Source organism: Oncorhynchus gorbuscha, linkage group LG08, assembly GCF_021184085.1.
Source record: "Oncorhynchus gorbuscha isolate QuinsamMale2020 ecotype Even-year linkage group LG08, OgorEven_v1.0, whole genome shotgun sequence".
Lineage (NCBI taxonomy): Eukaryota > Metazoa > Chordata > Actinopteri > Salmoniformes > Salmonidae > Oncorhynchus > Oncorhynchus gorbuscha.
The window spans coordinates 12,072,509-12,092,858 of NC_060180.1; the positions used below are offsets into that span (position 1 = coordinate 12,072,509).

A 20,350-nucleotide genomic window follows, 5' to 3' on the forward strand; every position below is an offset into this window, starting at 1 on the left:
TCTATTCAATGTGAATAATGTTTAATATGAATAATGTGATGGGTTTGATGATCGTAAAAAAATTTGCCTGGTAAAGGCAGAGCTTTTTGTCTTTCCTCTTTGCCTGCCATAATATCAAAATGTTATTGAGGTACCGTCAATTCCTAAAACATTATGTATTCACCTGCAGCTCTCCAGTGGTCTTTATGACCTCATCATCCATTCAGACACACTTCCTTCTTAGTAAATCTTCCACTAGGGAACGGAGCCGCTTCCCTGGAAAAATCCAGCTTCATGAGCTTAATTGGAAAATAACAGGATCAATTCATGCATGCTTGGAACATTATAATCAGGTTCCTTTCTGATTTCACAGCAGCCTCGTCAAACCAATTAGCCACCGTGGTCCTGGAGGATACCTTAATTGTGCCCCTTGTTTGATCATGCAGGACGTACAGACAATATGTTTTACATTAATATTTTACTAGATCATGTTTGACTGAGCATGTCGCAAAGTGCAATAGAAGAAGCTGCTTTTCTGGGTTCCCTAAACAGTCCTACCTGAGCTGCTAGTGAATCAATAGGAAGAAGCAGAAAATGCTCCCTGAAGGGCTTGTTTTTCTTCGGTTAATTTCTGTTGCTCTCTAGCCCGGATGTGTAAACACAACAGAAGTCGACATAAAGAAGTCCTCCAGAATGAAAAATCCCCAAAAGACAAGAAAGGTGACTTTTTATATAAATCCATTAATTCTGAATAACAGGTCAACTGAAACACTGTTATTTTAAAATATTTGATTTTGGGTGGGTTCTGATTGTCTCTCTGTCTCAGTCAGTATATGGGCCTCAGAATGATGTGCGAACCCACAGCCCCACCCACACCCCTGCCCCAGAGGCCAAGCCAGCGACAGAGGAGCAGCTACAGGACCAGGTAATGTAGAAGCTGCTGGACTTCCAGGGTAGTTTCTCTTGCATTGCACAATGTATGTTTGGAAGGAAACTGTTCTTTCCAAATTTACATTTAAGATGGCAACACTGTTACTGTCTTGTCAGTTCGACCAGTTTCCAGAAATTCACAAAATATTGTTTCCCCATGTTGTTCCAGATCAATTATTGGGGAGGGCAATTAGACAGACATCGACTGAAAATGTCCAAAGTGGCTGAGAGGTGAGCGAAGTTCTCCGTCTCTTCATTCTCCCCCCCATTAATCCCTCCATGAACTCTCTAAAACTTAATGTAGCCAGTAATTAAGAGCTTAGACAACCTTGAAAAGTGTTTAGCCCAAACAATACCTGCTGTGTATCATCAGCACTAAGCCTAATTGTAATTTCTTGTGCTGTTATGTAACACTAAACAGAGATTCCCATTCTCAGCTGCCTGGGTTACACACTATTGTGTTAAAGCAAAGATACTGCATCACTTCCTGCTATCTTCAAGGTCAAATACTGTGTAGCATTGATGTTAGTTATATCCTGAGTTCCCCAGAGCGCACAATACATTGTCACATTTTCTGTAGACTCTTCCTGCCTGAACTGAAGAGTAAAGGTGTCTTTCTTCCCAGTTTGTTGGCCTATACAGAGCAGTATGTGGAATATGACCCCTTCATCACGTCGACCGACCCCTCCAACCCCTGGATCTCAGATGACACCACAGTATGGGAGTTGGAGGCTAGGTGTGTCTTTTTCAAGTTTATTATTAAATCTCTGTGGTTATTCTGTGTTGATTTACACTGGTACAAGTAGTAAGTGATACCAGTAAATGATTTGTGAGTTGCTCTGGATCAGACCATCTCCTGAGGGATGTCAGGTAGTAATCAAAGTATTTGTAGCTGTGTAGTGTGGACTGTGTACTGTTAACTGTTCACTGAGGTTTTCCCTCTGTACACTGTGATGTCTGACTGTGTGTGTCTCTCCCTAGTAAGGAGCCAGGTCAGCAGAGGGTGAAGAGGTGGGCGTTCGGCATCAACGAGGTTCTCAAGGATCAGGTGGGGAGGGAGCAGTTCCTCAAGTTCCTGGAGTCTGAGTTCAGCTCAGAGAACCTGAGGTAGGGGATACAGTACACACATCACACACACACGCACACACATTTAACGCACATACACCCCACTATGCACGCTCTCACTTCTTTTCTCTCCCACACAACCTATCCTTGCACTTCATTCACGCTTCCTGTACTTCCTCGTCTGGTACTTGTCTGAACTGTTTTGCCCAGAGCTAATCTTCAGGTCAATCTGGTAATGTAACTAAGTGAGTGTTGTTATTATCTAACAAAGTCAGAGGTGGAATTTAACACCTAATTGGTCACATTAATTACCCCAAAATTAGATGTGATGTTATCACCATTAGAGGACATAACTGAGCACTGAATTTATATTATATACAAATATTTTCAGACAAGATCTGTGCAGTACATATACATGTTGTAGTACATATCCATGAAACCATGTTGGGAAAACGGCTTATCCTGGACAAGACATGCACAAGCATTCAAATGTACAATATGTTGCTTGTCCTATATTAGCCTAAATAGTGATAAGACAAAAATAGAAGGGTTCAAGCGATCATGTTTATAGTTAAAGGGAAAATCCACTCAAAATTATATTTTGGTATTTTGTAATTAGTCCACTGTTGATACAGTCCCAAAATGTTTTGCATGTCTATCAAGGCACAAGGTGAGACCCAGATGCAGACACAGGAGGCAGATGGTTGGACTCTTACAATGTTTATTAATCCAAAAAGGGGTAGGCAAAAGAATGGTTGTGTACAGGAAAAAGGTCAAAACCAGTTCAGAGTCCAATAGGTACCGAAGAGCAGGCAGATTCAAGGTCTGGGCAGGCAGGATGATCAGGCAGGCGGGAAAGTAGTCCAGAGTCAGGCAGTGGTCAAAACCTGGAAGACTAACAAAAGAGAATAGAAAAGGAGTATGGGGAAAAACACGCTGGTTGACTAAAAATACAAGATGAACTGGCACAGAGAAACAGGAAACACAGGAATAAATACACTGGGGAAAATAGGCAACACCTGGAGGGGGTGGAGACAATCACAGAACAGGTGAAACAGATCAGGGCGTGACAATGTCAGCAGTCAAGTTTTCAAGATATTGGACTTTCAAGAAGCAAAGTGTCACCGGCCTCATCATGATGATGATGATGATGCCAAATACAACTGTGTTATTCCCTGCCCCCATGTTGTGTCTTGTAAGGTTCTGGTTAGCGGTCCAGGAGGTAAAGAAGAGGCCCATCCGGGAGGTCCCGACCCGGGTTCAGGAGATCTGGCAGGAGTTCCTGGCCTCTGGAGCTCCCAGTGCCATCAATGTTGACTCAAAGAGCTATGACAAGACCACCCAGAACGTCAAGGACCCTGGACGCTATGCCTTTGAGGACGCACAGGTAACACTGTAGTAATATGTTAGTGAACTGTAGGGTAATTATAGGCAGGTCACTGACTTATGCCTGTTGTGTGTTTGGGATATCAGCTGGATAAGCTACTGTACTGTTGAGTACATTTATCTCCACAGACAGTTACAACATGACCATCACTGTGGTTGAACCATTTCCTTGTGGTTGACAGGATCACATCTTCAAGCTGATGAAGAGTGACTCCTACAGCCGCTTCATCCGTTCCAGTGCCTATCAGGAGCTGCTACAGGCCAAGAAAAAGGTAAGGTCTTCAAATAATAAACATGGCTGTGTACACTGCTGTTCTCTGACCTGCCCTGCCTAGGACCTGGAACAATGACATTGGTGCCTCCAGCAGTGAAGGAATAACTATTGTAGCAGCATTTTCACATGCAAAGAAAATGCCTCATAAGGTGTCTGACCTGTAACGATGGTTGTGATAATGGGGTAATTAAGCAATAAAGCCTGAGGGCGTGTGGTATATGTCCAATATACCACGGCTAAGGGCTGTTCTTATGCACGACACAAAGCGGAGTGCCTGGATACACTCCTTTGCCGTGGTATATTGGCCATATACCACAAACCCTCAAGGTGCCTTATTGCTATTATAAACTGGTTACCAACGTAATTAGAGCAGTTAAAGTAAATGTTTTGTCTTACCCTTGGTATACGATCTGATATACCAGGGCTGTCAGCCAATCAGCATTCAGGGATCGAACCACCCAGTTTATAATTAAAATTATAGTTCATTCATGATTTTCTATGATTTGGCTTATGTTTTGTGTTATGTCACATATCACTGTATAATTCTCATCATAATCACATCGGCATATCCTTATCTTTGCTATTATTTTTCAAAGGGCCTTTCCTCACAGTTCAGTTTGTTCCCATTACTTCACTTTTTGGTTTCAGCTCTGTCCTTCTTTTCTGGCTTTCCCTTTTTCGTCTTTTTTTTGTTGTTAAGTATGGAGGCATTCAGGACCGCAGAACTTCATTTGAGAAATTCACTCGAAATGTGGTAAGAGGACATGGATTTTTCTGGTTGACCAACGGGCCTGTTCAGATAAAGCGTATCCACTGCTTTATCACTCTCTCCTTCCCTCCGTCACCTCCCCTGGACACGGGCATGGTGGCGTTTCATGACCATCTTTTTCAGGGCCTTGTCAACATGTACTGTGCCTCTCCTTTCCTTCCCTTTTGACTTGTATGTTGCAGTTATAGCACCAAGTAAGCTTTTCTAAGAGTTTTGTTAAAGGAATTATTGTGTTTCATTTGAGAAATTAGCCTATACAGTGTCTTCAGAAAGTATTCATACCCCTTGAATTGTTGCAAACAGAATGCATGTTTTGGACTATTTTTATTCTGTTCTGTCAATTAGGTAAGTATTGTAGATAACTACAATGTTGCTGATCCATCCTCAGTTTTCTCCAATCGCAGCCATTAAACTCTGTAACTGTTTTAAAGTCACCATTGGTGAAATCCCTGAGTAGTTTCCTTTCTCTCCGGCAACTGAGTTAGGAAGGACGCCTGTATCTTTACAGTGACTGGGTGTCTTGAGAAACCATTAATAACTTCACCCTGCTCAAAGGGATATTCAATGTCTGCTTTTTTGATTTGTTTTACCCATCTACCAATAGGTGCCCTTTTCCGAGAGGCAATGAAAAACCTCCCTGGTCTTTGTGGTTGAATCTGTGTTTGAATTTCACTGCTGGACTGAGGGAGCTTACAGATAATTGTATGTGTAGGGAACAGAGATGAGGTCATTCATTCAAAAATCATGTTAAACACTATTACTGCACTCAGAGTGAGTCCATGCAACTTATTATGTGACTTGTTAAGGACATTTCACTCCAGAATTTATTTAGGCTTGCCAAATGCTGTAACACAACAAAATGTGGAAAAAGTCAATGGGTGTGAATACTGTATGAATGGCACTGTATATTTCATGATTAACTGATTAATCAGACGTTAATTAATAAAAAACATATTTATTCAACAATGGTAGTTAGACATTCATCATTCCATTTCAAGACTTAGATGCAATAGGGGCATAAGTATATCTGCATATAACCTATACATATTGGTTTATTATTCTTGTGAAATCATGTTTTTGTGTAGTTTGATACACAATGTTGCATTTGTTAACTCCTCTGAAATTTAAGGCTGGATTTAATCCGTATAGCAGAAGATCTGTGGTAAAATGTAGGTAATTTCCTTGAGCCCACATACAGTTGAAGTCGGAAGTTTACATATGTAACAGTATAATTTTGAACCGTCCCCTCGCCCATACCCGGGCGCGAACCAGGGACCTTCTGCACACATCAACAACAGTCACCCATGAAGCATCGTTACCCATCTCTCCACAAAAGCCGCAGCCCTTGCAGAGCAAGGGGAACTACTACTTCAAGGTCTCAGAGCAAGTGACGTAACCGATTGAAACGCTATTTAGCGCACACACTAACTAAGCTAGCCGTTTCACATCCGTTACACTCACCCCCCTTTTGACCTTCCTCCTTTTTTCCGCAGCAACCAGTAATCCGGGTCACGGCACCAATGTAACAGTATCATTTTGAACCGTCCCCTCACCCATACCCGGGCACGAACCAGGGACCTTCTGCACACATCAACAACAGTCACCCACGAAGCATTGTTACCCATCGCTCCACAAAAGCCGCGGCCCTTGCAGAGCAAGGGGAACTACTACTTCAAGGTCTCAGAGCAAGTGACGTAACCGATTGAAACGCTATTTAGCGCACACACTAACTAAGCTAACTAACACACACTAACTAACTAAACTCAGCCAAATACATTTAAACTCAGCCTGACATTTAACCATTGTACAAATTCCCTATTTTAGGTCAGTTAGGCTCACCACTTGATTTTAAGAATGTGAAATGTCAGAATAATAGGAGAGAATGATTTATTTCAGCTGTTATTTCGTTCATCACATTCCCAGTGGGTCAGAAGTTTACATCCACTCAATTAGTATTTGGTAGCATTGCCTTTAAATGGTTTAACTTGGGTCAAACGTTTCGGGTAGCCTTCCACAAGCTTCCCACAACAAGTTGGGTGAATTTTGACCCATTCCTCCTGACAGAACTGGTGTAACTGAGTCAGGTTTGTAGGCCTCCTTGCTCACACACACTTTTTTGTTCTGCCCACAAATTTTCTATAGGATTGAGGTCAGGGCTTTGTGATGACCACTCCAATACCTTGACTTTGTTGTCCTTAAGCCATTTTGCCACAACTTTGGAAGTATGCTTGGGGGTCATTGTCCATTTGGAAGACCTATTTGCGACCAAGCTTTAACTTCCTGACTGAGGTCTTGAGATGTTGCTTCAATATATTCACATAATTTCCCACCCTCATGATGTCATCTATTTTGTGAAGTGCACCAGTCCCTCCGGTAGCAATGCATCCCCACAACATGATGCTACCACCCCTGTGCTTCACGGTTGGGATGGTCTTCCTCGGCTTGCAACCCTCCCCATTTTTTCTCCAAACATAACGATGGTCATTATGGCCAAACATTTCTATTTTGTTTCATCAGACCAGAGGACATTTATCCAAAAAGTACAATATTTCTCCCCATGTGCAGTTGCAAACCTGGCTTAGGCTTTTTTATAGCGGTTTTGGAGCAGTGGCTTCTTCCTTGCTGAGTGGCCTTTCATGTTATCTCAATATAGGACTCGTTTTACTCTGAATAAAGATACTTTTGTACCTGTTTCCTCAGAGTCTTCACAAGGTCCTTTGTTGTTGTTTGGGGATTGATTTGCACTTTTCGCACCAAATTACGTTCATCTCTAGGAGACAGAAGGCGTCTCCTTCCTGGGCGGTATGACGACTGTGTGGGCTCATGGTGTTCATACTTGCGTACTATTGTCTGTACAGATGAATGTGGTACCTTCAGGCATTTGGAAATTGCTCCCAAGGATAAACCAGACTTGTGGAGGTCTGTAATGTATTTTTTCCGAGGTCTTGGCTGATTTATTTTGATTTTCCATGATGTCAAGCAAAGAGGCACTGAGTTTGAAGGTAGGCCTTGAAATACATCCACAGGTACAGGTCTCCAATTGACTCAAATGATGTCAATTAGCCTATCATAAGCTTCTAAAGCCTTGACATCATTTTCTGGAATTGTCCAAGCTGTTTAAAGGCATTGTCAACTTAGTGTAGGTAAACTTCTGACCCTCTGGAATTGTGATACAGTGAATTATACGTGAAATAATATGTAAATAATTGTTGGGAAAATTACTTGTGTCATGTACAAAGTAGATGTCCTAATCGACTTGCCAAAACTATAGTTTGTTAACAAGACATTTGTGGAGTGGTTGAAAAACACAGTCTCCGCGAACGTGGGAAAATTGCCTTTACATTTTTGTCAAGCTATAACGTGGATCTTTTGTGATGCTTCTGCAATGCAGATTGAATCCAGCCTTTAGAGGAGTCAGCTGAGCTGTTAGAGGACAGAGGCATGTGACCTCTCCTGCATGTCTCACATTTTGGTCCCTGAAACCAACCTGCCAAAATGTCCTACCTCATTCTGTGTTCTCTCCTTGTCCCCACAGAAAAGTAAGAACTTGTTTTGAAGGATTTTACATCCAGGTAATAATTCCAAAACTCAGTGCAGAGTGTTACAGTAAATCGCATGTGGTTGCTCATCTCACTGACTTTCATCCTCTCTGTGTTCTCCCTCACATGTTTTGCATGGAGACAGCTCCTTTGACAGCTCTTGATGTAAACTGTATTCAATGAATGAACTTTACTCAGATGAAGGAACCTACAGCATGTCTGACATATGGTATAACACAATAACACAGTATGATGCAAAATCATGTTGTACACCTGATGCCCATAGGATGTCAGTATAATCCAGACATGACACACTTTCGTATTCCGACCAGGTAGAACTCTCACTCTGCACAGACATTTCCACACGCTAGATTACAGGAGGATATTAGAGTGGATCTTAGATTACAGTAGATAATTGATCTTATTCTCCTTCTTTTTCTTTCTCCATCCCTCTTCTTCTCCCAGGGGAAATCCCTTACATCAAAGAGGCTGACCAACCTTGTGCCATCATGCTAATATACAGCCACTCTGCAATATAGAGGACCATTTCTACGTCATTTCTACGTCATTTCTACATCATCGCCGTCTGCTTTCCACTCAGACGATGAGCAGGGCAGTACATCAGATGTTGCATGTCCAAGGAGAAGGCTTGTTATTTCTTTTACTTGATCTATATCTACTATTGGCGAGGACATTCATTTTGGGGCAGGTAGGCATTTTAGGACAGACATTGAGACCGGATAATGCCTTTACAGAAAGTCAGTGTCCAGTTACTTCCACCATATCTGATGGACACGCCTGTTCCTCTCCAGCTGAGCTAATGATGTCAGAAATTAAAAAATTAAGAAACGACAGCTTAACAGTAAAATCTAATAAAAAATATTATTACTATACAGTTCACGATCTGTAATCACACCTACTTTTGTCACACTAAGGGAAGTGTTGTGCAGTATGCATATATATATATGATTATGTTTATTTTGCATTGCTTTTATTGCACTACAGTAATTGGCACAGTTTTCATTACATGTGTAAAGTCTCATTCAAGCTGCCGTCTGTTGTCTTCTGTAGAACGCACCTCTTTGTTACTCTCTCCTGCATTTATTTTTATACCATATTTAAAGACACTTAAAATTGTATTAAAGTTGTCCCTTTATCTGTTTTCACTGTCCTGGTAATGAATCAATACATTTTGTAATGACTAGCAAGGAGTAGATGAACATCCTGATCTGGAGTCATTGTTATGATTATTCTCACTGATCTGTCTGCTAAGGGCACAGACTGTCATCTGCAGTTTTAGGTGTTGCCACTAGATGGTGGTAGATTTAACAAAGCATAACATACAGTAGGTTTGGGTATCCGTTAGATTAGAACTGGTCTTCGCTTATTTGACTATAATTTAAGGGAATAAGTTGTACATTTGCAAAAAAAAGAATGCTTTGTTTGTTGATTTTGTTCAAATGTGTTATTTGTTAGCAATTTAGACATTTTATTATACTGTACAAAATATGCTACCACAAAAAGTAAGGGCTCTATTCAATCCGTATCGAGGAAGTTCAGCGTTAGTGTGATGGACATTCAAAGGCAATTTTCCCGCTTTAGCGGAGACTGCATTCACCGGAAACACTGCGTATGTCTGCTCAATCAGAAATGACCTATACATTTCTAGAGCCCTGTGGGCTCAATTCAATCAGTAGCGCTGAAGATCTGCTTTATAGCGCGATTGAAATTGAAAGGTCATTTCCGATTGAGCCGACATATGCAGCATTTACTGTGAATGCAATTTCCGCGAAAGGCAGGAACATTGCCTATGTCGCACTATACTGCACCAGAGCGTGGGTGTTCTGCCCTACGAAGTGAATTGAGCCCTAAGGCTTAATGGCTAATATCACTAACAGAGTTTTACAAAACATAACCTTGTCAGTTCAGGTCAGTCAGTATATTAAAGCCATGAGAAACCATGACTTAAGATATTAGTCATAGTATGGACAAAGACTGAGGCTTGAATTCAGCTGCTATAGTTTCCTGCTATTCTCTACTGGTAGGATCAGATGGTAACTGTTTAGACAGTGAAGTTTTTTTTGCGGATGTTTCAGATCTTTGACGGTGAATGACAGCCAGTGTTTTTTGTCTCAGTTCCAGTTCCCAGTACATCATTGTCTTTCTTCTTTATACCTAAACCAAAATAATGGGAATGGCAATTTCAAAGGGTTCCGTTGACATGTGAGTAGGCAGGAGTAAGGATGATTTATGGATTATGTGATTTCACACACCCATGTTTGGGAAAAAGGAACAATGTGTTGTGGTCTTATGAGAGTCTCAGAGAGAGCTGAGATGGATGTGTCAGATAAAAGTTTCCTTGAACCGGTCTTTGTTTCTTTGGTGGTGTGTGTTGAAGGCTTTCAGTGGTACTGGAACACCTAATCATTGAACCCACCTCATGGCCAAGGGAGAAGAAAGGTGGATAGGTGGAAAGAGAGAGTGAGAGAGAGAGATATTAGTATGAAAGTGAAGGAGAGACAGGGAAAGTGAGGGAGGAAATTGCGTGAAGGGGGCGATAGTGGGAGAGCAAGATGGATTTGGGGTTTCAGAGTACGAGAGGGAGTGATCGAGTGAAGAAGGGAAGAGGGAATGAGCAAGACTGACAGGGGATTCCAAGAGTGGAGAGTCAGCAGTGAGTATGTTTGTGGAAACAGGAGGGAGGATAAGTATGCAGAGAAACAGAGAGGGTATGGGAGAGAGGTGAGGCTTGGTTTGATTCATGTTGTGGTCAGAGCCAATAGAAAGCCCCCATCTATGTCTAGGGGGAAGCAGAAGTGCGACTCCAAACCCAGCTGGAAACACACAGAGACACCGAACTAGAATACTGAGACACAGAAACCCAATGGCATAGAAAGACAGATTACAAAGAGAGGAGAAAAATATATATACATATTTTGAGATAAATATGGATTATTAATAAACTCAAAGATACAGACTCAGTGGAGAGAAACAGGACCACAGACCTTGGGACACTCAGCTGAAAGTCCACCTCGGGTACCTCTGCTGTTCCAATGGAAACCAACACCAGGATTCCCTCTACAGGACCAGTAAGGGTGGACAGCTACCCTTAACTGAGACAGGATCACCCCACTGTCCTGGGACACTGTGGCAAGAGGTACAGTCACTGTCTTCCTCCTTCTGTTCATACAGTAGTCTTGGTGGCTGGTCAGTTATTCAGGCTGGAGAGCAACAGATATAGAGGGTGAGATTCAATCACAGGAAGAATTTTCCTGAATGTTTATGGAAGTGAGTGCTTTCAGTGAGTTAATGGGTGTGTGGGTGATTGTTGATTTGGCTAATGAATGAAAGACTATTAGTGATAAATTATTTGGCTTGTGTAGGTGTGGGAGAAGCTATAGCATTAAGGTAAGAATGTAACTTTGTGTCACAGTGTAAATCCATCAGTGTGTAAGAGAGCCTGTAGCCTTGTTTATACCTGGTGCTAACATGGGTCATTTGTCCTGATCTTGTCTAAATTCTGATTGTGCCCACGTTTCCAGAAATGTGTCTACACATGGTATTAAAATGTGTGTTATCCGTCCACTGTGTCTGCATTGTGACCAGATTTTCTGGTCCCTTCTTTTACGCACATTTCACAGATAATCTTTCAAAATAATATGTATTTATTTATTGTAGGATACATATTGATGTAGTCTGTCAATAGTGCCACCTGTCAATGCTTTCAGAGAGTGGAATAATAATGATTGAAATGGTTTCTCTGTCCAGATCTGTCTACACTTGTAAGATATCCAGACATCATGCATGTCTGACTACCTCTGGAGGTGGACAGGATGATCTGATCACAATCAGATCACGATGTGTCTTTTGATTGTCTACACCTGTCTAATAATGTGGGCACAATCAGAACGTGGAAAATATCAGGAGTAATTATGCAAGTTAGAAGCAGGTATTAACGGGACTTGTGAATATGTGAGAGACAGATGAATTACATGTGTGGGTGAGAGTTTGCGTGTGTAAGCGTTGTGTGAGTAGTGAGCTTGGCTTCTGATCCGATTCCCCGCTCCGGTGACGGCTCCACCTTGGACTGATAGCTCTGATTCCAAAGAGGATTTAGGCAGGACACATCTTTGTCCTAATATAAACCCTTTGATATAAACCCTTCCCCACTCTATTATTTCCAGATTAATCCAAAGAGCTTTTTGTTAATTCATATTAGATTTAAATTTCCGAACACTGTATGTTTGTAATATTGGAACAATGCATTTAGCATGCTATTCACCTGCTATTCGTTCAGGGTGGAAATCTAAGACATGAAGGTGTGTCTACAGATGAACCATATTTATCTTTCATTCCTTCATAATTCCATCGCCTTTACAAGCAAAGGAAACCATGAATAACGTCAGGCGAACCTGACAGTTCCAAGTGGAAAGCATTTAATTTGCGATTGAAATAACAACATTCTCGTTGCACTGGAATTTATAAGTGTTTAAGGAGCTATTGAAAAGAGCTAAATGAGTATGAGTACACCCAAGCTGTAGGTTTCTTTTAGACCTGAATCTGCCGAGTTGATTTTTTGAATTTCTTATTTTTATTATACAATTTGTATCATATTAAATATTAGCCATTATCGGGAGCCAACATCAGTAATACCCACATACATTTATAGCTGTCACTTTAGTGTTCGATGTCTTCAATTTGTAGTTTACATTTTGCATCCTTCCATTCCGTTGACCTTTCTCTGTCATGTCCAAGTTGTTCCTGAGGGTCGCTATTAGTGCATAATGTTAGGATGACGTTGTGCAGTAATTTGGAACATGTAGCCTGTTTGAATCATTATGGAACTCAGACCACACCTACTGTAGCAGGTTCAACCTGGAGCCTGACGTACAGTTCACAACGACTGGACGGTTGATATACAGTTCCATGATTAGTGAGGATTAGGGTAGATTTCTAGGATTATTGTTCAACCCCTATTGGGGGGTCAGGTGCTTTCGGAAGATGGGCAGGGACTCTGCTGTCCTAGCTTAACGTGGAAGCTAGTTCCACCATTGAGGTACCAGGACAGAGCTTTGACTGGGCTGAGAGGAAGCTGCCCTCCCGTAGGGTTGGGAGGGCCAAGAGACCAGAGGTGGCAGAAATACTGTGTACCTAATTAAACATACACAGTATTTAAAGGAATGGATTACGATAAATGTAATGAAAACCCTATTGAATGAAAACTCCTAGAGAAAATGTGTTGGCAAGCACTTGGGAGTGTTTTCAGCGGTTGAACTACATTTGTGCGCAAGGGAACAACGCCTGCAAAACCCGTTACTCAACTTCATAAGGTAATACCAGCTGGTGAGACGTGCGTAAGAAAGGCGTAATTTCCTAAATTAGAATCGGGTCCTATATGAGCCATGTTACAATTCCCACCATGTGAGTTAACCCTATTGGTGCGATGTGTAGGGAGTTAGTCTTTCAGGCCAGCAAGCCGGGTTTACTTCCCTGCCTGGTCATTCTCTACAATATGTTGCTCTCACTCTGTGTGTCTACTGTTAAGTGCGGGGTAAATATCTCTACTAATACCGAGGGGGATGGAGAGCAAAGTGCCTCTCCTAACTGCTGGAGACTTGGAGACCAGTAGAGCATCTCTCAGCTGGCAGTAATTATGAAAATGGATTGTGGTGACAAATGGCTGTCCAAACAGCTCAGGGGCATGTTGGCGTTGAACACATTCAACCCAAGCTCCTCAAAATGCACATTTTCACAGTTAATGAGCCAGAAGAGGCCAGTTTGGGGAAATGCAAGCCACACATGGAGATAATGAAGTCCAATGTAATTGCCTTCATGTAAAAACACAGAGTTTTGTTTTCTGTGTGTGAGCTTTGGCCTGTTGAATTGAATACAATAATTGACGTCAGTTATCCTGTTCTTGTCATTGCTAACACTTTATCTCAGGGCCCATGTGGAAGGTACTGCTTTGAGCTTATTGACTGAATAATTAGCAGATTGTATTATTGAAGAACCCTTGACCTAAAATGGTTGATCTGCTACGATAGAGGCGCTGGTACTTTGGTGCAGACGGAAAGTTCATCCAAGTGTAGCCGCCCACTGCGGTCAGTAAAGCTCAAGTTGCCATTGGCAATTCTTACTCTGGGAGATGGCTATCCCAGTTCTGTTTTTGGAGTCCATTATTTGTAGACCTGAGGTCTGAGACGGTTCATTCAAGCGTATAGAGCCTGGTATTTGTGGTTGTGATATAACATGCAGTGGCCCTGTAAGTGGACAGATAGCATGGTCCAGTTCAGCTCTGTCTCACCGATAATACAAAAACCACAGTCTCCCTCCGGCTCAGACTCCATGATGATTGGTGAGAGAGAGAGTCAGGGGGGTGGATGAGGGGGGCTGCAAGCAGTAAAGTCAGGGCTAAAGAGTTTGTTTTGTTTTCCAACAGTCTCTCTGTACACTATCATTATCCCCCCACTTCCCCACCCAACCTCCAAACCGCAATTTGTCTTGCTGTGAGATTGATGACGATAGCTGGCAGGGTCGTCTGTATCATACTTAGGCAAAGTTTGGAAGTGGAGAAGGACTGAAGCACTGACTGTATAACATATCTGTCATCTGCTGTGTACACAGTCAGGATATCCCTCCAAACCCTAGGGCCTTTAAACCCACCAGACCTGGGCTAGTCGTCTTAACTAATGAAGAGGAAAAACTTTGCAGGAAGCCCACTGTGTTGGATTGAGTGCATCCATTCTGATCAGTAGTCACTGGATGTTTTTAGGGACAAAAGCATTTGTTTAACTGGTGAGTAGATCATTGAATGATGGAGGAGGGTCATGACATTGAGATGCAGTGGGGACAGAAGGAAACATCATCATTACATTTGACCCCGTGTTGTCAAGTGTGTGTGTGTGTGTGTGTGTGTGTGTGTGTGTGTGTGTGTGTGTGTGTGTGTGTGTGTGTGTGTGTGTGTGTGTGTGTGTGTGTGTGTGTGTGTGTGTGTGTGTGTGTGTGTGTGTGTGTGTGTGTGTGTGTGTGTGTGTGTGTGTGTGTAAGAGATGTGTCCTTATGATAGAGTTGAGCCAGACTTAGTCGTGCGTAACTTGAACTTTCACAGAAATCTCCTACTGACATCAATGCATGAATTATGTAAACATTCTTATCACACATCAGTTTCTCTGGAAGACACTGAAGAGGTGAAGTTTAACTCCCCCTTGTCCTTCTCATAACCACCATCATCCACCATCCATTCAGTCCTCTTCTCTAAACCCTCCACCATCCTCATGGTTCCTGGGTATACCAATACCTAGCCCTCCACCACCCCCATGGTTCCTGGGTATACCAGTACCTAGCTCTCCACCATCCTCATGGTTCCTGGGTATACCAGTACCTAGCCCTCCACCATCCTCATGGTTCCTGGGTATACCAGTACCTAGCTCTCCACCATCCTCATGGTTCCTGGGTATACCAGTACCTAGCTCTCCACCATCCGCATGGTTCCTGGGTATACCAGTACCTAGCTCTCCACCATCCTCATGGTTCCTGGGTATACCAGTACCTAGCCCTCCACCATCCCCATGGTTCCTGGGTATACCAGTACCTAGCTCTCCACCATCCTCATGGTTCTTGGGTATACCAGTACCTAGCTCTCCACCATCCTCATGGTTCCTGGGTATACCAGTACCTAGCTCTCCACCATCCTCATGGTTCCTGGGTATAGCAATACCTAGCTCTCCACCATCCTCATGGTTCCTGGGTATACCAGTACCTAGCTCTCCACCATCCTCATGGTTCCTGGGTATACCAGTACCTAGCTCTCCACCATCCTCATGGTTCCTGGGTATACCAATACCTAGCTCTCCACCATCCTCATGGTTCCTGGGTATACCAGTACCTAGCTCTCCACCATCCTCATGGTTCCTGGGTATACCAGTACCTAGCTCTCCACCATCCTCATGGTTCCTGGGTATACCAGTACCTAGTCCTCCACCATCCTCATGGTTCCTGGGTATTCCAGTACCTAGCCCTCCACCATCCTCATGGTTCCTGGGTATACCAGTACCTAGCCCTCCACCATCCTCATGGTTCCTGGGTATACCAGTACCTAGCTCTCCACCATCCTCATGGTTCCTGGGTATACCAGTACCTAGTTCTCCACCATCCTCATGGTTCCTGGGTATACCAGTACCTAGCCCTCCACCATCCTCATGGTTCCTGGGTATACCAGTCCTGGGTATACCAGTACCTAGCTCTCCACCATCCTCATGGTTCCTGGGTATACTAGTACCTAGCTCTCCACCATCCTCATGGTTCCTGGGTATTCCAGTACCTAGCTCTCCACCATCCTCATGGTTCCTGGGTATACCAGTACCTAGCCCTCCACCATCCTCACGGTTCCTGGGTATACCAGTACCTAGCCCTCCACCATCCCTATGGTTCCTGGGTATACCAGTACCTAGCTCTCCACCATCCTCATGGTTCCTGGGTATTCCAGTACCTAGCTCTCCACCATCCTCATGGTTCCTGGGTATACCAGTATCTAGCCCTCCACCATCCTCACGGTTCCTGGGTATACCAGTACCTAGCTCACCACCATCCTCATGGTTCCTGGCTCGGCTGTTCTATACTTCATTACCTTCTGGTCATAGACACAGCTGCCCAATAGATTACTGTGAACATTGGGACAGTTTCATTGAGACAGAGAGGTTAACAGGGCAGAGCGCCATGACCCAGGGTCAAGAGCAGAAACTAAACAGAGACAGAAACCCAAAGTAGATCATGATAAAGTCATTGTCCCACGTCCAATTGTGTTGTCCCATGTCCAGGAAATGGAGAAGGGATGCACAATTTGCACAGCAAAGACGTCTTTCAGGGAATTGGGGCAGCCAATGGCTTTGGAGGGATTTTGGTCCGCATTCAGAATTCTTACTTTATACTGTATATGCAATTCAAGAACAACATCTGTTGCAAAGATTTTTGAGTGACTGACAAATTGTACTGGCATTAATACAGATACATACCAGTCATTTTCTTTCCCAACAAAGGTATTCAACTTAAATCATACTTCCTTTTACCAGTAAAAATCAGAAAGACAAAATTCTAAAGAACTTTATTTTTGGATTACATTGTGAATTGTATGTGTGTGTGAGCGTTTAGGCATGTGTTTATGTGTGTTTATGGAGAGTTTCATCTCGGTCTCACATCTGCCAGTCGGCAGTGTGGAGAGAGACACAGACAGAGCAGTTTATAGTGCTCATAGGGCTTAGGGCTTGGTCACAGAGTGGGAATGGAGACCCACAGGGTACTCTTCTCCTCCCCTAATAACATTCAGATGGGCCTGCTAATGCATGTTTACATATCTGCGGCATAGTTCATGACTAGAGTAAGCAAAGCCCTAATTATTTTACCCGGCGACGAGACCAATAAAATCAACTTCCTTTTCTCGTTATGGGTGTTTAAGGGTTTCCTTTGATGGCAAGACATGTTTATTTTTGGAAGAGTTCTGTAGCTGAGAAGAAAGCAAATATAAGTATTGACACAGACGTTGACAAGATGATCGATTGATTAACTCAATGATGCCTTAAAGGGCAGAGTGAAGAGGGGGAAGTTCAATGTGACATGTGAACATTCACACACATACATAGGCTAAACACCAAAGCATACACACACAGACGGAATGCTGTTACACTGGAATAACTTCAAGGATTGAGACATACCCAGTAGATTGAGACATACCCAGTAGATTGAGACATACCCAGTAGATTCAACCTCGCTTAAACCAATACATTCTAGTCAGAGTATAGTCACTGTTTATGTACAAGGCTCAATCTTAGTTTTGTAGCACTGAATCTAACCTTTGTCTAATTTTCCCCAGAATGTTTTGGAGAATCACTCTCCCGGTCCTACTGGCTGGGGTGCTCTGCGTTGCCACAGACACCAGGAAGCCCCGCCCCCAGGGCTCCATCCCCTCACTTTTCAAGTCCAAAGGCAACCTGTCGGAGCGTCAGCGCCTGCTGCCGCGGAAACCCGAAGTCCTTTCGTCAAGTCGGGAGGCCCTGGTGGTCACGGAGCGCCGGTACCTCCGACGTGACTGGTGCAAGACACAACCCCTCCGCCAGACAGTGAGCGAGGAGGGCTGTCGGAGTCGTACGGTGGTCAACCGCTTCTGCTATGGCCAGTGTAACTCCTTCTACATCCCCCGCCACATGAGCCCTAGCTCAAATCGAGGCCTGGGGTCCGGCCGGAAGAACCACAACAAGGCCCAAGAGCCCTTCCAGTCCTGTTCCTTCTGCAGGCCGCACCGCATCACCCAGCTCACTGTGCAGCTGGACTGTCCAGGGCTGCAACCAGCCTTCCGCCATCGCAAGGTGCAGCGTGTCAAACAGTGTCGCTGTATGTCGGTGGATGTGAGTGGTAACGGAAAACTGTGAAGAATTCTTTGGAACCAGACCATGACAGTCACCATGGACACTAATGTGACTGTGAAAGTGAACGTTAACCTGGACATGAATACCGTAGACATGACAGGGGACAAGCTAGTAGTACCTCTCCCCTATATTGGACTATGCTGCATTATCACTTTGTACACAGGTCTACTGGTCACACAAAATGAACCCTACAGGTACTGGTAGTACAGAGTGGCCCATCTATTAGCCCGTTGACTATATGGACAGCTATGGTAAAACTACAAATTGCAGACATAAATGGATGCATTGCACAACACCAACTGAAGCACAGACATGTTTCAGTTCAACACAGTCAGTCATATTACACAACTGGGTCCTTGGACATTTGGAACATATAAAATCATAAGCACAGCACCAAGTTCTAGACTGAAAGTGGAGCTCTTAAGCTGCCTATGGCATGCTGTGGACTGGGCTTACCTGGGGGAACTGTCCAGGCAATAGGGCTTCAGACTGAGAAAAAATAACCTAGTCTGTCTAAGTATCTGCCTGTGGATTTATGAGCCACCTGTGAAATAATTGACACAAATATCAAGCTAGCCAGTAAAGAAATTATATTACTATTTTATGTATAACTGTTGTACTATAAATATATATGTATATGTCAAAGGATAAGTAGCTATAAATATATATAAAATCTATTTCATGTGAAACATCTGTGTGGTCTGAATGCAAATGTTGTGGCAATAAAGGATATAGTTGACTAATGATGTTTGAGAAGAATAGGTTCGACAACTATTCAGATAAAGACTTTCAGGATGATTCATCTTCAATAAATAGTATTTTATCAGGAACAAAGGCATTATCGCAAATGGGGACACAGTCACCAACAGCTCTACAAGGCTCATACAGAACATAGAACAGGAAAACAATTCAAACATACAAATCATACAGGATATGTCACATACAGATTGCATATCATTTTACATGTCATGTGGATAAGGTTATTTTTTAAAAGTTGTAATATTATTTCAATATGTAGCTATGGTTCCATAATAAAAAACAATAGAGGATGATGTGAAATCCTCATGACCTACTAAATACCTTGGTACTAAATACCTTAGCAGCTAAACTTAAGTCATGGTTAAGTTCATGATTTATTGCATAAACTACAACTGTACATCACGTATCATCCTTCTATGAAACTACAGTGTATGATAAACTGATTATTGTCACAATGTAAGTTTTCACTAAGCAGGTCTGGTTTCCATACAGGTTGTAATGTAGATTAATTGAATTGGCTCATTTGTCATTAACTAGCTCAGTGTGCTATAAAGGCACTTGACTTGCTGTCTGGTAAGCAAATATATATACAAGCTCACTCTTGTTCTCCTTTTTATACTGGAAGGCAGTGCAGGGATGGATAGAAATGGCTTATTGAAACATGATTGTCTTAACTGGTGTCTTCTATCAAATGCTACAGGGGATAGGCTGGATACCAGAACATGTGTGTCGCACTGTAAAACGATGCATTTCTCATTAAAATGGCATCTGTCCAAAAATAATTAACTGTTTAATTAATTCTACAATACTTACTTTGGACTTGGGAGAAATCTCTCATTGACAGATAGCGCCAATGCATGGTACAGGGTTTATATCAAACTTTCCAACAAGTATGTTGGGCATACTTACATGTATAACCAGTTGGATGACAGAAATAAACTATTAAAAAAAGAAAAGAACATAACATATTTTTAAATACAATAGCTAAAAAGACATTTCAGATTGTGTTGATCTCACTTGTGCAAACTTTTCCTGGGTAAGACTTCTCCAGTCCATTGGCTCAGATCTTCTGACCGAGTTTGGCTTTCTGTGGAATAAAAACAGATGGAAGTGAGTTTCAGACATTACAATGGGGCACATAAATGAATTCACCCCCGCATTTTGACACTAAAATAAAGTGGTAACGGGGGTGGAGGGGGGATTTCTACAGAGATTTTAAAAACTAGGAGTT

At 42.7% G+C, this 20,350-nt stretch overlaps 3 protein-coding genes across 7 annotated transcripts in view; 2 read left to right on the plus strand and 1 right to left on the minus strand.

Annotated features, from left to right (window-relative positions):
• Positions 1–8,984, plus strand: part of LOC124041204 (regulator of G-protein signaling 7) — a 54,974-nt gene extending 45,990 nt beyond the window's left edge. The window contains exons 10-19 of one of the 4 annotated variants that reach the window (XM_046358500.1): positions 625–699; positions 806–904; positions 1,079–1,140; positions 1,535–1,645; positions 1,891–2,016; positions 3,175–3,361; positions 3,543–3,632; positions 4,335–4,388; positions 7,939–7,975; positions 8,408–8,984. In XM_046358500.1, the coding sequence (XP_046214456.1) occupies positions 625–699; positions 806–904; positions 1,079–1,140; positions 1,535–1,645; positions 1,891–2,016; positions 3,175–3,361; positions 3,543–3,632; positions 4,335–4,388; positions 7,939–7,959 (825 nt within the window). In that variant the 3' untranslated portion in view covers positions 7,960–7,975; positions 8,408–8,984. The remainder of the gene's footprint in view (positions 1–624; positions 700–805; positions 905–1,078; positions 1,141–1,534; positions 1,646–1,890; positions 2,017–3,174; positions 3,362–3,542; positions 3,633–4,334; positions 4,389–7,938; positions 7,976–8,407) is intronic. The other 3 variants (XM_046358499.1, XM_046358502.1, XM_046358501.1) reach the window with 3 other exon arrangements.
• A 1,542-nt stretch (positions 8,985–10,526) lies between these two features.
• On the plus strand, positions 10,527–19,103 carry LOC124041205 (gremlin-2-like). 2 transcript variants are annotated; one of them, XM_046358503.1, is made up of 2 exons: positions 10,527–11,099; positions 17,808–19,103. In XM_046358503.1, the coding sequence occupies exon 2, from the start codon at positions 17,809–17,811 to the stop codon at positions 18,361–18,363; it is 555 nt and encodes a 184-aa protein (XP_046214459.1). In that variant the 5' UTR covers positions 10,527–11,099; position 17,808; the 3' UTR covers positions 18,364–19,103. The 2 variants fall into 2 exon arrangements, with proteins under 2 accessions (XP_046214459.1, XP_046214460.1); XM_046358504.1 differs by lacking the exon at positions 10,527–11,099 and adding an exon at positions 12,791–13,272.
• The window catches only part of fmn2a (formin 2a), a 62,869-nt gene continuing 61,501 nt past the window's right edge, over positions 18,983–20,350 (minus strand). The window contains exon 18 of the mRNA XM_046360662.1: positions 18,983–20,206. Within this exon, the coding sequence (XP_046216618.1) occupies positions 20,180–20,206 (27 nt within the window). The 3' untranslated portion in view covers positions 18,983–20,179. The remainder of the gene's footprint in view (positions 20,207–20,350) is intronic.

Excerpts from the sequence above, each read along its gene's own strand:
- LOC124041205 (XM_046358503.1), top strand. The coding sequence starts at position 17,809 with ATGTTTTGGAGAATCACTCTCCCGGTCCTACTGGCTGGGGTGCTCTGC.